Source organism: Scyliorhinus torazame, chromosome 1 (assembly GCF_047496885.1).
Source record: "Scyliorhinus torazame isolate Kashiwa2021f chromosome 1, sScyTor2.1, whole genome shotgun sequence".
NCBI classification, from domain to species: domain Eukaryota; kingdom Metazoa; phylum Chordata; class Chondrichthyes; order Carcharhiniformes; family Scyliorhinidae; genus Scyliorhinus; species Scyliorhinus torazame.
In genome coordinates, this window is record NC_092707.1 from 389,536,685 (window position 1) to 389,553,919 (window position 17,235).

General features: G+C 47.9%; 1 protein-coding gene across 1 annotated transcript in view; it reads right to left on the minus strand.

The window, feature by feature from the left end:
• efcab2 (EF-hand calcium binding domain 2) overlaps positions 1–17,235 on the minus strand; it is a 184,302-nt gene that overhangs the window by 162,875 nt on the left and 4,192 nt on the right. Inside the window, exon 2 of the mRNA XM_072512946.1 lies at positions 544–628. Within this exon, the coding sequence (XP_072369047.1) occupies positions 544–628 (85 nt within the window). The remainder of the gene's footprint in view (positions 1–543; positions 629–17,235) is intronic.

Here is a 17,235-nt window from a genome sequence, read left to right on the forward strand (position 1 = left end):
ACTGTTAATATGCCAGCCTTCTAGCCATACTATATGTGATGAGAACATGTCTAACTAGACGGCACCACCAAGCATTTTAGCTCATGGACTCAATTCTGCGCAAGAAAATGATTAACCCTAAAATTCCACCACAAAATTATGGCCATGCCACCATTATTTTTGATAGCTATGAAAGTTACAGCTTTCTCCTCAAAACCAAGAATTGCTGCTCAAGACGCCAGCGAACCGGGTTTGATTCAGACCTTGGGTTACTGTCTGTGTGGAGTTTGCACTTTCTCCCCGTGTCTGCGTAGGTTTCCTTCAGGAGCTCCGGTTTCCTGCCACAGTCCAAAGATGTGTAGGTTAGGTGGATTAGCCATGCTAAATTGCCCATTGGTGTCCAATGGTTAGGTGGGGTTACGGGGATAGGGCAGGGGCGTGGGTCTAGGTAGGGTGCTCTTTTGGAGGGTCGGTGCAGACTCGATGGGCTGAATGGCCTCTTTCTGCACTTGTAGGGATTCTATGATTCTATGAAATGTTGTTCTAGGTTACTGACTCACTGACCTGACATCCACAGTGTTGTTTGACTCATGATCAAAAACGGCGAATGCCTCTTTGATGTTCTTCTGAAGTTCTGCTATTAAAGCCTCTGTAGTAAATGAAAAGGTGACAATATCAGTATTTCTGGCTGATATGCTGCAATGCGATGTCGTAACAACAATAACTTACATTTAACAGCCAAAGTGCCAAGTTGAAAATCGATGCTCCTAGCCATCAGTTCAGCTCATGGTCAAAAGGGCACCAAGTTTTCATACCATTGATTTCAATCTGAATGCGCAGTTGGGCACGTATTGGATAACAGCGATGGCAGTGGGAAGATTCACCATTGCAGCAGATTCTCTGCATACAACTGAAGAGGAAAAAGTGCCCCAAGTCGTAGCAGGTCCCACTAACTGGACAACACAGAAGAGTTGCAGCAGGAGTATAGTGTGGTCGGGCATGTCAAAGGCTACAGAGAGGTTGCTTCTCTCTCCACAAATGTTTCCTGACCTGAGTGTTTCCAGCATTTTCTGAATCTCTATCACATTTCCAACATTCACAGTATTTTGCCACATTGGATTCCAAGAGCTGGCTGTGTGCACTTTAGGGAAGTGGAGACTGTTGGCTGATTTGATGGAGCTTTGAAACTAACAGCAGTTTGGCTTCGTGACTTCATGTGGACAACTTATTTCAATTGGAGAGGTTAGGGAGGACCAACCGTCATATTTACAAGTTGTGCAAGGGCAGATCTACAGATTCAATCATCATTAGGTGGATTGGCCATGTTAAATTACTGCGAAAAGATTAGGTGGTGTTACTAGGTTAAGGGGATAGGGTGGAGGCGTGTGCTTGAGTGGGGTGCTCTTTCCAAGAGCCGGTGCAGACTCTATGGGCCAAATGGCCTCATTCTGCACTGTAAATTCCATGATTCTATGAGAGTAGAGATGTTGGCTCAAACATACGGTAGCTTTAGTTTTCTCTTTTTTTAAGCTGAAAAAAGGTAATTCACAATTTGATGTTGGATGACCAAGCCAGACAAATAGCACAAACGCAGTGATAGTCAAGGCATTAAGGTGGTGGCAGAGGTAAATCTTTTTTTTCCACAAACATGTGAAAGCTATCCCAACACCTGTTCTTGTAGCCGCTGTACTTATATCAAAGAGTCAGAGACGTTCATTCAACCTGTCATGTGCATGCCATCTCTGTCCCATTCCCCACCTGTTTCCCATGGCTCTGAAAATATATTTTTTCTCTTCAGATACTTATCCAATTGTCTTTTGAAAGCCTGATTGAATCTGCCTCCAGCACAGTGTTAGGCAGATGAGTGGTTTAATTAGTCCAGTTAAATTTCTAGTCAATGACGATTCCAAGTATGTTGATGGTGGGGGATTCAGTGATGATACTGCCTTTAAGTGTCAAGGAAATGTGGTTAGATTCTTTCTTGTTGGAGATGCCTGGCACTTCTGTGGCACAAATATTATTTGCCACTTCCTTGCCCAACCTGCATGTTGTCCAGGTCTTGCTGTATGCAGGTACAAATCGCTTCATTATCTAAGGAGTTGCAAATGGAAATGAACAATCATCAGTGAACATTCTGACTTATGATGGAAGGTAATTGAAGTAGCAGTTAAAGATAGTTGGGCTTCAGATACTGCACTGCGGATGATGCCCATGTTTGCCTATTTAGAGATTAATGTCCAGTTTTAGTCCTCACAAATGGCTGAGGGTATCAAGAAGGATGACTAAGATTATACCCTGAATTAGAGATCAAAACTAATTAGGATGATCATGAAGAGGCGAGATGTTTCTCAATAGACAAAGACATAGAGAGCTCAGGACTTATTTTTTTAAAAGATTGATTCTGTTCAGTTGAATAGGTTTTTGAGATGAATGGGATTGGGGAAACTAGGAGGATAAAATATCTTTGTAAATAGATACTAGTAAGTATTTATATTTGCAGCTAGCTCTGCCCACCTCCATGACAACAGTCGCAAAACTGATCTTGCCATTCTCTCATGATCACACACCCCCTGCAAAATGAATTCAAGTTAAAAGTGTGTAGAATGCACAGCCTCTGTTTGCTCAGCCCATCCAAAGGCAGAATAATGTTGGGGTGCGAATACTACTCCTTTTTGATTTGACTTTATATTATTTGATTTTATTAACAGTATTAGGTGCCAATACTGTTCTGGCATTTTCCGTAATTCTGCACTTTACATTGAACATCATTGAATTAAACAATGGTGCAATGGTTTTGATGCAAGGTTAGAAATCTCCATGTGGGTAAATAGCTTTCCATTGGTTTGGGAATGACACAACACTCTTCTTAAGTTTCTGGCTTCTGATTATAGTTCAGGAAAGTCATTGAAAATGAGTTACATACTACCAGTGATTCGGCCTGGTGGCGCTGTGGGTAGCATCCCTGCCTCTGAGCTAGAAGCTATGCCACCCCAAGGCTTGATGGTCAAGGAAGGTGTGTTCATAACAAGGTCATCAGGTTGAGAATCAAACTGCAAAATCATTCCAACATGCCAATGGTAGGTGGTAAAGAGACTCCTGGTCAGCCATGCTTGATGCAGAGTGGCGCCCCTCAAGCTATAAGCCTCTGGTGACAGGCTAACAAGCTGGTCGAAGAAAAATCTCGCAAAGGGAATGTCTTGTGCACTAGATGCGGGAAGAGAAACAAGAAACAAGAAGCCAGTGATGTAGGAAGTTCGGAAAAGGTGGAGAGGGTGGTTCTGTTAATTAATGATGGCATTAACGCATTAGAGAGGGATGATCGAAGTTCAGGAAGCCAGAATGTAGACGGAGGAAAAAGGAAGAGCTTAAATGGAGCTTGTCAGAAAGGTACAATGATAATCATGGGGGATTTTAATCTATGATAGACTGGAAAATCAGATGGGAAAAGGTAAGATGAGCCGTTTATAGAATGTTTTCAGGACAGTTTCTAGTCACAGAACGTCCTGAAGCCAACCAGAGAGCCAACTAAATTGCCCTTAGTGTCCAAAAAGGTTAGGAAGGGTTATTGGGTTACGGGGATAGGGTGGAAGTGAGGGCTTAAGGGGCCGGTGCAGACTCGATGGGCCGAATGGCCTCCTTCTGCACTGTGTGTTCTATGTAATTCTATGAAACCCTGGATAGAAGTGATCATAATGTAATCGAATTTTACATGCAGTTTGAGGGAGAAAGGAGTGGGTAGACTTAGAACTTAAATCAGGGCAATTATGAAGGCATGAAAGCAGAGCTAGTTAAAGTGAACTGACAAATGAGGTTAAGGGATGTTTCCATAGAGATGCAGCTGCAGGTTTTTAAAGGGATATTTGAGAATAGATACATCCCAATGAGAAAGAAAATATCCAAGGGGAGAACCTACCATCCTTGGTTAACTAAAACAAATAAAGACAGTGGGGGAGATCTTCTGGCTCTTCACGCCGGTGGGATCTTCTGGTCCTGCCGACGGAGGACCCCCGCCACGGGTTTCCCGGCAGCATGGGATGGAATCAACGGGGGATCCCATCTGATAGTGGTGGGACCAGAAGATCCCTCCACTGGCCTACGGAGGGCTGCCTCCCAACGGCCAGAAACACGCCACAGGGAGGCCAAAGAATCCCGTCCAGTGTCAAACTTAAACAAAGGTGAATCACTGGACAAAGTGGCAGGTCAGGAGATTGGATAGAATTTAAAGAACAGCAAAGAATGATGAAAAGATTAATAAAGAGTAAAAAATTAGAGTACGAGAGAAAACTAGCTGGAAATATAAAGACGATTGTAAGAGTTTCTATAGATATTTAATTCAGAAAAGAGTTAACAATGTGACCTTTGGTCCTATAGAAAGCGAGTCAGAGGAATTAATAATGGAGAGTAAGGAGATGGCGGATGAATTAAACAGGCATTATGCATTACTCTTCACTACATGGAATACAAATTACATCCGGGAAATAGCATAAATTGGGAAATGGAATGGGGGGGGGGGGGGGGCACGCAGAAACTCAGGAAAATTACAATCAACTGAGAAGTGATATTGAGTAAATTGTTGGAGCTGTGAGCTGATACATTCTGGTCCTAATGGACTTTATCCTGGGGTCTTAAAATAAATGACTCGTGAAATAGTTGACGCGTTGGTCTTAATTTTCCAAAATACCCCAGATTCAGAGAAGATTCCATTGGATTAGAAAATTGCAAATAGAACTCCTTTATTCAAAAGGGGAGGAGGGGACAGAAAGCAGGAAACTACAGGCCAGTTAGCTTAACATCTGTCATAGGGAAAATGTTAGAAGCTTTTACTGAAGGTGGTATAGCAGGGCACTTAGAAAAGTAGAAACGTTTAATGCAATATGGCAGAGTCAATGCAGTTTTGTGAAAGGGCAATCGCATTTAACCAATTTCTTGGAGTACATCTAAGGAGTCTGGCAAATGGAGTATAATGTGGGCAATTGTGAAATTCTCTGTTTTTGCAGGAAGAATAAGAAAGAAGCATATCATCTAAATGGTGTGAGATTGCAGAGCTCTGAGCTGCAGAGTGATCTATCTGGGTGTCCAAGTGCATGAATCACAGATAGAACAAGTATAAAAGCTCAGGAGGCCCGAAAAGTTTAAACAATGTTTAATTAGTTAACATAAAGTAAAAGCCAAACACGGCTTACAACTTAAAGGTCCCAGGCAGGACTACCGGAAGTGCCAGTCCCAGTGTGGGACAGCTCTTAAAGGGCGAATCAACGAGCTCCAGTTGGGTGGGCCTCTGCCCACTAGAGGGGGAGCTCGTATTCTACAAGTCCCAGGGGAGATCGATCAGTCACTGGTATGCCTTGGTTTCCTTTTGCACAGTGTTTAGTCTATGTTTGTTGAGGGGGGCGGAATTGTATGATAAATACCAAAGAACTGCGCATTATCTTTTGCCCATTGCAGCCCCTCCTGCCTCTGTAGCCTGGGAGTCGCTGGACGACATTGTCAGTGCTGGAGAGGGGGAGGTGGTTTTCGCTCTCTCTCCCTCCTTCTCTGTGCTCCCGGTCTGTGAGACCTTCCGGTGGTTGGCTTACCAAATGGCTTTCCACCGAGTCGTTTTTGCACCGTTGGCAGTATATTGCTCTTTTGCCTGGCGGCTGTGCACTTAGAACATAGAACGTTACAGCGCAGTACAGGCCCTTCGGCCCTCGATGTTGCGCCGACCTGTGAAACCACTATAAAGTCCATCTACACTATTCCCTTATCGTCAATATGTCTATCCAATGACCATTTGAATGCCCTTAGTATTGGCGAGTCCACTACTGTTGCAGGCAGGGCATTCCACACCGTTACTACTCTCTGAGTAAAGAACCTACCTCTGACATCTGTCTTATATCTATCTCCCCTCAATTTAAAGGTATGTCCCCTCGTGCTAGACATCACCATCCGAGGAAAAAGGCTCTCACTGTCCACCCTATCCAATCCTCTGATCATCTTGTATGCCTCAATTAAGTCACCTCTTTAACCTTCTTCTAACGAAAACAGCCTTAAGTCCCTCAGCCTTTCCTCATAAGATCATCCCTCCATACCAGGCAACATTCTGGTAAATCTCCTCTGCATCCTTTCCAATGCTTCCACATCCTTCCTATAACGCGGCGACCAGAATTGCACGCAATACTCCAAATGCGGCCGCACCAGAGTTTTGTACAGCTGCAACATGACCTCATGGCTCCGAAACTCAATCCCTCTACCAATAAAAACTAACACACCGTACCCCTTCTTAACAACCCTCTCAACCTGGGTGGCAACTTTCAGGGATCTATGTACATGGACACCGAGATCTCTCTGCTCATCCACACTGCCAAGAATCTTACCATTAGCCCAGTACTCTGTCTTCCTGTTATTCCTTCCAAAATGAATCACCTCACACTTTTCTGCATTAAACTCCATTTGCCACCTCTCAGCCCAGCTCTGCAGCTTATCTATGTCCCTCTGTAACTTGTAACATCCTTCTGCACTGTCCACAACTCCACCGATTTTAGTGTCATCTGCAAATTTACTCACCCATCCTTCTACCCGCTCCTCCAGGTCATTTATAAAAATGACAAACAGCAGTGGCCCCAAAACAGATCCTTGTGGTACACCACTAGTAACTGGACTCCAGTCTGAACATTTCCCATCAACCACCACCCTTTGTCTTCTTCCAGCTAGCCAATTTCTGATCCAAACTGCTAAATGACCCTGAATCCCATGCTTCTATATTTTCTGCAGTAGCCTACCATGGGGAACCTTATCAAAGGCTTTACTGAAATCCATATACACCACATCAACTGCTTTACCCTCATCCACCTGTTTGGTCACCTTCTCAAAGAACTCAATAAGGTTTGTGAGGCACGACCTACCCTTCACAAAACCGTGTTGACTATCTCTAATCAAATTATTCCTTTCCAGATGATTATACATCCTATCTCTTATAAACCTTTCCAAGATTTTGCCCACAACAGAAGTAAGGCTCACTGGTCTATAGTTACCGGGGTTGTCTCTCCTCCCCTTCTTAAACAAGGGGACAACATTTGCTATCCTCCAGTCTTCTGGCACTATTCCTGTAGACAAAGATGACTTAAAGATCAGCAATTTCCTCCCTAACTTCCCAGAGAATCCTAGGATAAATCCCATCCGGCCCAGGGGACATATCAATTTTCACACTTTCCAGAATTGCTAACACCTCCTCCTTATGAACCTCAAGCCCTTCTAGTCTAGTAGCCTGAATCTCAGTATTCTCCTCGACAAAACTGTCTTTTTCCTGTGTGAAAACTGATGAAAAATATTCATTTAGAACCTCTCCTATCTCCTCGGACTCCAAGCACAACTTCCCGCTACTGTCCTTGACTGGCCCTACTCTTACCCTAGTCATTTGTTTATTCCTGACATATCTATAGAAAGCTTGAGGGTTATCCTTGATCCTACCTGCCAAAGACTTCTCCTGTCCCCTCCTGGCTCTTCTTAGCTCTCTCTTTAGGTCCTTCCTAGCTAACTTGTAACTCTCGAGCGCCCTAACTGAATCTTCAAGTCTCATCTTTACATAAGCCTCCTTCTTCCTCTTGACAAGTGTTTCGACTGCTTCAGTAAACCACGGTTCCCTTGCTCGACCACTTCCTCCCTGCCAGACAGGTACATACTTATCAAGGACACGCAGTAGCTGTTCCTTGAACAAGCTCCACATTTCCATTGTGCCCATCCCCTGCAGTTTTCCTCTACATCCGATGCATTCTAAGTCTTGCCTCATCGCATCATAATTGCCTTTTCCCCAGATATAACTCTTGCCCTGCGGTATATAACTATCCCTTTCCATCACTAAAGTAAACGCAATGGAATTGTGGTCACTATCACCAAAGTGCTCACCTACCTCCAAATCTAACACCTGTCCTGGTTCATTACCCAGTACCAAATCCAATATGGCCTCGCCTCTCGTTGGACTATCTACATACTGTGTCAGGAAACTCTCCTGCACACATTGGACAAAAACAGACCCATCTAAAGTACTCGAACTATAGCGTTTCCAGTCAATATTTGGAAAGTTAAAGTCCCTACCCTGTTGCTTTCGCTCCTATCCAGAATCATCTTTGCAATCCTTTCCTCTACATCTCTGGAACTTTTCGGAGGCCTATAGAAAACCTAACAGGGTGACCCCTCCTTTCCTGTTTCTAACCTCAGCCCATACTACCTCAGTAGACGATGCAGGTAGGGCAGTAGATGTTGTCTATATGGACTTCAGTAAGGCCTTTGACAAGGTCCCTCATGGTAGACTAGTACAAAAGGTGAAGTCACACGGGATCAGGGGTGAACTGGCAAGGTGGATACAGAACTGGCTAGGCCATAGAAGGCAGAGGGTAGCAATGGAGGGATGCTTTTCTAATTGGAGGGCTGTGACCAGTGGTGTTCCACAGGGATCAGTGCTGGGACCTTTGCTCTTTGTAGTATATATAAATGATTTGGAGGAAAATGTAACTGGTCTGATTAGTAAGTTTGCAGACGACACAAAGGTTGGTGGAATTGCGGATAGCGATGAGGACTGTCTGAGGATACAGCAGGATTTAGATTGTCTGGAGACTTGGGCGGAGAGATGGCAGATGGAGTTTAACCTGGACAAATGTGAGGTAATGCATTTTGGAAGGGCTAATGCAGGTAGGGAATATACAGTGAATGGTAGAACCCTCAAGAGTATTGAAAGTCAAAGAGATCTAGGAGTACAGGTCCACAGATCACTGAAAGGGGCTACACAGGTGGAGAAGGTAGTCAAGAAGGCATACGGCATGCTTGCCTTCATTGGCCGGGGCATTGAGTATAAGAATTGGCAAGTCATGTTGCAGCTGTATAGAACCTTAGTTAGGCCACACTTGGAGTATAGTGTTCAATTCTGGTCGCCACACTACCAGAAGGATGTGGAGGCTTTAGAGAGGGTGCAGAAGAGATTTACCAGAATGTTGCCTGGTATGGAGGGCATAAGCTATGAGGAGCGATTGAATAAACTCGGTTTGTTCTCACTGGAACGAAGGAGGTTGAGGGGCGACCTGATAGAGGTATACAAAATTATGAGGGGCATAGACAGAGTGGATAGTCAGAGGCTTTTCCCCAGGGTAGAGGGGTCAATTACTAGGGGGCATAGGTTTAAGGTGAGAGGGGCAAGGTTTAGAGTAGATGTACGAGGCAAGTTTTTTACGCAGAGGGTAGTGGGTGCCTGGAACTCACTACCGGAGGTGGTAGTGGAGGCAGGGACGATAGGGACATTTAAGGGGCATCTTGACAAATATATGAATAGGATGGGAATAGAAGGATACGGACCCAGGAAGTGTAGAAGATTGTAGTTTAGTCGGGCAGTATGGTCGGCACGGGCTTGGAGGGCCGAAGGGCCTGTTCCTGTGCTGTACATTTCTTTGTTCTTTGTTCTTTGTTCCTCATCAAACGTCCTTTCTGCCACCGTAATACTGTCCTTGACTAACAATGCCACCCCTCCCCCTCTTTTGCTTGTCTTGTCTGCTACTACCCCTCTCGTTTCTACGGCCTTAACCCTGAAACATTACCAGTGCTGGAGAAGGGGTGGGGTGTTCTCTCTCCTTCTTCCTCTGTTTCCTGAATCTGCGTGAATGTTTCCTGTGATCTGTGCTGCTTGCACTCATGCATTGGCACGCATGCACAGTCATTCACGCCTATACTCTTTGCACGCACATTCTTGCCGATGTATATGCACTGACATTCACACACATGCTTTCCTGTACATGCATTGGGCGCCTTTCCACCAATGTAGGTCTGCTCTTGGGCCGCGGGGGATGTGCGTTGACTTGGTAGCTGCCGGTAATGTATTCTTTTTGTTTTTGTCTTGATTTTGTCTTTGGTGTGCAGCTGGTGTCCTCGTTATATCCCTGCCTGGTTTGTGTTTTCTTTCTGAGAACACTACTGGTGTTGGTGAGGGGGTGGGGTGTTCTCTCTCCTTCCTCCGCTGGATCCGTGTTGGTGTCCTTTTCCGGTGGTTTGAATCACTTCTTAGCACGCTCCCGCCGATGTAGGTCTGAAACTGGGGGGGCGGAGAGGCATGCGCTGTCTCAGCAACTGGTGGTGTTGTTCACTTGTTCGTTGTCTTGGTTTTCGTCCTTGGTGTACGGCTGGTGTCTTTGTTGTCTTCCTGCCTCCTTTGTGCTTTCCTTCGCGGTTGCTCTGCATTTGGTTTTGTTTATAATGTGCTCGACGTGTTCTGAACTAAACTGTGCCCCTCTTGGGAGGGGTGGAATGGTTTTCTCTCGCTTCTCCACCATTCTCCATGTTGGAGCAGCCTTTTTGGTGGGCTGGGCTGGTGAGCCTTTCCGCTCATGTAGGTTGGGGTGTTTGTTTTGGGTGGCAAGTGATTGGTGTCCTTTTGTATTTTGATACTGTCAATAAACTAAAAGATTTACAGGTTGTGTTTGCTGCTGCTGGTGGCGGCAGATGCTGTTTCCTTCCTTTTCTGTATCAGGAAAGAATGACCACTTTTTTTTCATTTACCTGGATCCTGGAACATCGGGCTCAGGGGGGGCATATGGGTCCAGAAGGCAATCCTGGTGCGTGACATTGATCCAAATGGGCCACCTGATGATGTCGTTGAAGAAATGCTTTTGCAGATTGCTGATGCTTTTGTTGCTGGTGTGGCAAATGCTGCATGTAACTGGCACGCCACCGCGGGTTAAACACACTGGAAGTCAAGGATGTTCAACTGCACCTTGAGCGCCAGTGGAATATGTGGATGTCGGGATTTGGTTCCGTTGAGATTGGGCTGTGTGGGAGGGCCTACCCAGCTGCGGTTCCTGGACGGAGAATGGCACTGATACGTGGAATAAATAACACATTGATGGACAGATCATTTCTACGACAAAATTCTGGACATGAAAAAACATTCTCAGGCTTATCCTCCGTTCCTGTTGAAGAGCCTGCGAGGGGTGATACCGTGTGGTTTTTTTTGTGAAATGGTACCTTTGTACTGGTACCAACATGGAACGGTGACGTTTCCTTGTTGTTTAATGGTTAGTGTAATATGTGGAATGTTACTTTTGACCGTTTAATAAACAAAATATTTTTTTTTTAAAATAAATTTAGAGTATCCAATTTTTGTTTTCCAATTAAGGGGCATTTTGGCGTGGCCAATCAACCTAACCTGCACATCTTTGGTTTGTGGGGGTAAAGCGCACGCAGACACGAGGAGAATGTGCAAATTCCACACAGATAGTGGCCCGGGGCCGGGATCGAACCTGGGTCCTCAGCACCGCAGGCAGCGATGCTAATCACTGCGCCACTGTGTCGCCCCAAAATATTTTCAACTCTCAAGTTCCTACTCCTGGGTACATGTTCCATGCCTCGGAGGATGATTAGTGCATAGCATCTCAAGGAAACTGTGAAGCCTGAATACTGCACCTGAATTCTAGGAGCGTCAGCACCACGGAGGCAGCTGCTAACAATCAAACACTAAAGAGCTGGGCTTCAGCACTGAGGATCCTCTTGTGACTAAAGGGCAAGTGTGTGGATCGTGGGTGACAGCTACATCCTGGGGCACTTGGAGTTCCCCGGCGTCTTCGAGGACCACCCCAGGATGAATGGTTGGCTCTCAAGGGGACAAGGTGTCCTGGCTGAGGCCTTGGCTGAAGACTCTGGTGCAAAGTCCTGAGACCAAGGCGGAGACTCGATATATTGATGCCCATGGTGTCATTGAGGGTTCATTGCAATGCTCAAAATGTGGTTCCCATGCTTGGGTCACCCTGGTGGTGCCCTGCAGTATACCCCCCCCAGAGGGTCTCCCACTTTGTGGTGGTCTGCTGTGCCCTCCACAACCTGGCACAGCAGCTGGGCGACATGCTGGAGGAGGAGGGACAATGCAGCCTTGTCTGAGTCAGAGGTGGTGGCGGACCAGTAGGTGCTGGAGGACGAGGCTGGGGAGGAGCTACAAGAGGAACCAGAGGATGGAGGACAGGCGGCGGCATGGTTCAGGTACACCCGGAGGACCAGGGAGGCTCTCATCCACATCAGGCTCACATAGGATGAGGTTATGTCCAGCACCCCTATTTCCCTCCTTTACCCCAATCCACACTTCACACCACAACACACACACCACCTGACCGCCTTGTTCCACCCTCCAAGGGTTTGTGTTACATCAGTCCAGGGTGATGGGTCTGTGTCGACTCTGTCAGCGAGTCACGATACAAGGCAGGAGGGTGATGATAACTCGCTGTGAAGAAAGCTCTGGTGCTCCTCAGTTTCTGCAAAATTCTGACTCCTATCTTTGTGCTTACAGCGCACTAACAATGGGGAGGGGGGCGCGTGCTGGAGTTGGGGGGAGTCGAGGGCAACAGGGTGTGGGGGTGCAGGCAGGCCCGCTGTGACAGAGGCTTTACATGTATCAGGTGAACTACTGACATTTCCATTACCCCTAGCTACAGATTGTGACCCCCTCCTCCCCAATGTCCACTCAGTGCTCCTCAATCGTCTTGACCTTTCGTGGTCTACTACTGTATCTACGTGTGTCCCCAGGATGCACATCAGAGATGGAGGGAGCCTGCTGATTTCTGCGCCGTGTCCTTTGATGCCCTTGGCGGACGTCCTATGGAGGGCCTGGTGCCAGGGAGCCCCGGCCAACTTACCGGTGTCACTGGCATCGCTGTGCTATCATATTCTGCCCGCTGCCCTTCAGATGCGCCGGCATCAGGATGGGGGAATTCAGGAAAACTGGAGACCACCGTCATATCTTTGGTGGAAGGCCCCTGGTTAGCCTCCAGCATTTCCTCATCCCTGACAGTGTCCGTATGGCCCTTGGATTTCCATGGGACCAAGGGGCATCTGGAGTGAGCTCCAGAAGCCTCTGAGTCATCTGGCTTTGCCAACCCTGGCGGCTCCCCATTGTCGGCACCATGGTGTTGACGCCCTTAGCAAAGCTTGTGTGTGACTGGGCCACGCCGTGGAGTGCCTCAGTCATGTAGATCTGCGCCTGGAACACGTCTCTCTGTGACTGTGTCATGCTCTGGAGTGCCTCAGCAATGTCTACCTGTGCCTGGGGCACATCCTTGAGCGGCTGGGACATTATGTCGAGGCCCTCAGCCATGGTTGTCACAGACTGAGCCATACTTTGGACACCACCACTCAAGACATGAACGTCGTGCTCCAGGCTTTCCACTGTGGTCGCCACCCTAGCAATGTTGGCCATGGTGCCACACATTGTCGGCACCATCTCCTGCGACTGAAGCCTTTGGGACTTCTCCAATTGGCTGTACCTGACCTCCCCTCCTGAATATCTTGGCAACTGTGTGGTGCTCACCAGATTGTGCCCCAGAAGCCTATCCACTAATGTTGTCCACCAAGATGTGTGTCTCTGCGCTGGTCGAAGGTGGGGGTGATAGCTGTGATGCCTCACCGGTGTTCTCCTCGGAGTTCTGCTCCGAGGTGGTCTCTTGGGTGGCAACGACTCTGGATGGCCCAGCCTCATCAGATGGAGATCCTGTGAGACAATGGACACGTGGTCAATGAGAGAGGAGGATAACTTTGTCTGACATGAATTAATCACTTGAGTCAGGTCATCTGGGTGAATAGGCAGTGGATCCTCACTTTGTGGCACAGACCAACCTCTCCGTTGGTGACTGCTCTCTCCTCTGTCAACCCCGCGATCTCCAGGGCCCATTCCTCATAGGGGGTGAGGAATCCGAACTCTGGGACTCAGCCTCCCGACATGGCCCTTTCCCATATATTATGGGTTATTTTGCCTGCGGGGACAAAGAGGGTATTGTGAGCCGCACGCTTGGTGGGTCAGGGGGTCTATAGCAGGTGGCATGTATGGGCATCACACCTGGTTATGCTGGTGGGTGCCTGGGGTGATGAGGAACAAGCACAAAGATCAGTGTGGGGCGGGTGCGTGGTGTCAGCCAGTATTTGTGGGGGGGGGGGGGGGGGGGGGGGGGGGGGGGGGCGTGTTGGGAATTTGTGGGGTGGCAGGCGGAACTGATGCCAGGAGAGAAGCGGTAACTTACCCTTGTAGCTCGGTGGAAGTCATTGGTCTTCTGACTTTGGACGGCGGTCCTCCTGGTCATGCTGCCTGCATTGACTGCTACTGCTTCCTAGGCGTCTTTGCTGACCGTGCTGCTGGGCCTCCGACCCCCACAGCATCGAGAAGCCTGGCCAAGTCAGCATCACCAAAGCAAAGAGCAGGTCTACACGTACCATGCTTGTGTGTTCATAGAATCATAGAATTTACAGTGCAGAAGGAGGCCATTCGGCCCATCGAGTCTGCACCGGCCCTTGGAAAGAGCACTTACTCTAAGCCCACACCTCCATCCTATCCTCCTAACCCCACTTAACCTTTTTCTGGTCACTAGGATCAATTTAGCTTAGTCAATCCACCTAACCTGCACATCTTTGGACTGTGGGAGGAAACCCACGCAGACACGGGGAGAACGTGCAGACTTTGCACAGGCAGAGGCCCAAGTCGGGAATTAAACCTGGGACCCTGGAGCTGTGAAGTAACTGTGCTAACCATTGTGCTACCGTTGTCTGGGAGTGAGTGATGAGGGAGCATTTAAAAGCAGCTCCCTTGTTAGTGATGAGATGCTGAGGCGTGAGTCTGGCGAATCGAATGGCAAGACGGCCAGTAAAAGCGAGACGCACGTGGAAGCTCATTTTTGGCACTAAGTGCCATCAAATATGGACCAGGATCTTGCCAAACATGGCTAAAATGACACTTAGAAATTTGTTTTTAATCTATATATATATATATAGATTTTTTTCCTCAATTTAGAGTACCCAGTTCTTTTTCTTCCAATTAAGTGGCAATTTAGCGTGGCCAATCTACCTAGTCTGCACATCTTTGGGTTGCGGGGGTGAGACCCACGCAAACATGGGGAGAATGTGCAAACTCCACATTGACAGTGACCCAGAGCCGGGATCGAACCTGGGACCTCGGCGACATGAAACTGCAGTGCTACCCACTGCGCCACTGTGCAGCCTATGCTGCTCCTCTCTTAATTTTTGTAATAAATTTAGAGTGCCCAATTAAATTTTTCCAATTAAGGGATAATTTAACGTGTCCAATCCAGCTACCCTGTGCATCTTTGGGTTTTGAGTGCGAAACCCACGCAAACACAGGGAGAATCTGCAAACTCCACACGGACAATGACCCAGAGCCGGGATTGAACCTGGGACCTCGGCGCCATGAGGCAGCAGTGCTAACCACTGCCCCACCGTGCTGCCCTCTCCTCTCTTAATATTAATATAAATTGCGTTTAAATTGGTTGCATGAATAAAGCAACTGTCGTGTTGGGTGCTCTGCTACACAGACGAACCAACACGGTTGCGGAAGGTACAACTCAGTTTTATTACTGACAATTATTAACATTTGTAAACTGGTTGCTGTGGTTCGTTCATTACCCTCTAACCTGTGGACCCAGCCCTAACACTATCTTGGAGAGGCACTCAGCACATGGTGAATGTCTGAGTGGCTTGCTGTGAGCTCTGTGCCCTGAGCTGTCTCCTGCTGGAATGAATCGGAAGTGTCGTGTTCCCCGTTTTATAGTGCGTCTGCTCTTGCTTGATTGGCTGTGATGTTGCGTGTGTATTGATCTGTCCATCAGTGTGCATGTGTGTTTGCACCATGATGTTTATCTGAATATCATGACATCCCCCCTTTTTTACAAGAATATGTGCCTATGTGGTAATAAATATAGATGTGTACTGAGTGCAGCTGAATGTGTGTGTGTGCAATATCTACAACATGTACATGAGGCTAAACTATATACATAGGAAGGTGTCAGATGCAACATAGCAATGAGGTTGTACCATCAACAAAACAAGTGTAAGCATCAAGCATCAAAACGAACACCTGTAACGACAAAAGAGAAACTTATTAACATAGTGGCATAAAACTTTTAGTGAGTCCAATGTTCAAACAGGCTCATAAGTCCAGCCTAGTAGGTGGGCGACGAATTCGGGTTGACCGCCTCAAGGGCGGGTCAGGAACCACCAGCTGAGGAATGGGCCTGGCCACAGGCAGCAGAGGAATGGGCATGGTGGCAGGAAGCTCCACGAATTCGACATCAGGAACAACAGGAGGGCGTGGCACCGGCGTATGATCATGTAGCGAGCGCGGAAGCAGGTGAAGAGCCCGGCGATTGAGCCGGCGAATGGAGCCATCAGGCATGCGAACCAGGAACGAGCGGGGAGCCACGCGTCAGAGAACTTCGGCAGTTGCCGACCAGCCACCCTCTGGTAGGTGGATGCGGACCTTGTCTCCAGGTGCCAAGGCAGGAAGATCAGTTGCCCGAGTGTCGTGTGCCACCTTCTGCTGAGCACGCTGCTGTCGCATCCTTTGCAGTACTGGAATGTGGTCGAGTGTAGGGACACGAATGGATGGCACAGTAGTCCTGAGGGCGCGACCCATCAACAGCTGGGCTGGTGAGAGGCCAGTGGCTAGTGGGGCCGAGCGATAGTCCAGCAGGGCTAAGCAGAAATCTGATCCGGCATCAGCAGCCTTGCAGAGGAGCTGCTTGATGATATGAACGGCCTTTTCCCCCTTGCTATTTGACTGGGGATGCAGAGGGCTGGACGTCACGTGTGTGAAGCCATATGAAGCAGCAAAAGAAGACCATTCTTGGCTTGCAAAACAGGGCCCATTGTCCGACATGACAGTAATCGGAATGCCATGTCGAGCGAAGGTGTCTTTGCATGCCCTTATGACAGCGGGCGATGTTAAATCGTGCAGGCGTATGACCTCTGGATAATTTGAAAAGTAATCTATGATGATTATGTAGTCCCCGCCAAGCGCATGAAAGAGGTCCACACCCACCTTCGCCCAGGGGGACGTCACCAACTCATGGGACTGAAGCGTCTCGGGGGGTTGCGCCGGCTGAAACCTTTGGCAGGTGGGGCAGTTGAGCACCATGTTGGCAATGTCAGCGCTGATGCCCAGCCAGTATACAGCTTCTCGGGCCCTCCGTCTGCAATTCTCAACCCCGAGATGGCCTTCGTGCAGTTGGTCGAGGACCAGCTTGTGCATACTGTGTGGATCACAATCCGGTCCAGCTTTAGGAGGACACCGTCAATGACGGCCAAGTCGTACCGGACATTGTAGAATTGTGGGCACTGTCCTTTGAGCCACCCTCCCGTCATGTGGCGCATCACACGTTGTAGAAGGGGGTCAGCCGCAGTCTCCCGGCGAATACAGGCCAGATTTGAATCGTCAGCTGGCAGATTGGCCGATGTGAAGGCCACATGCGC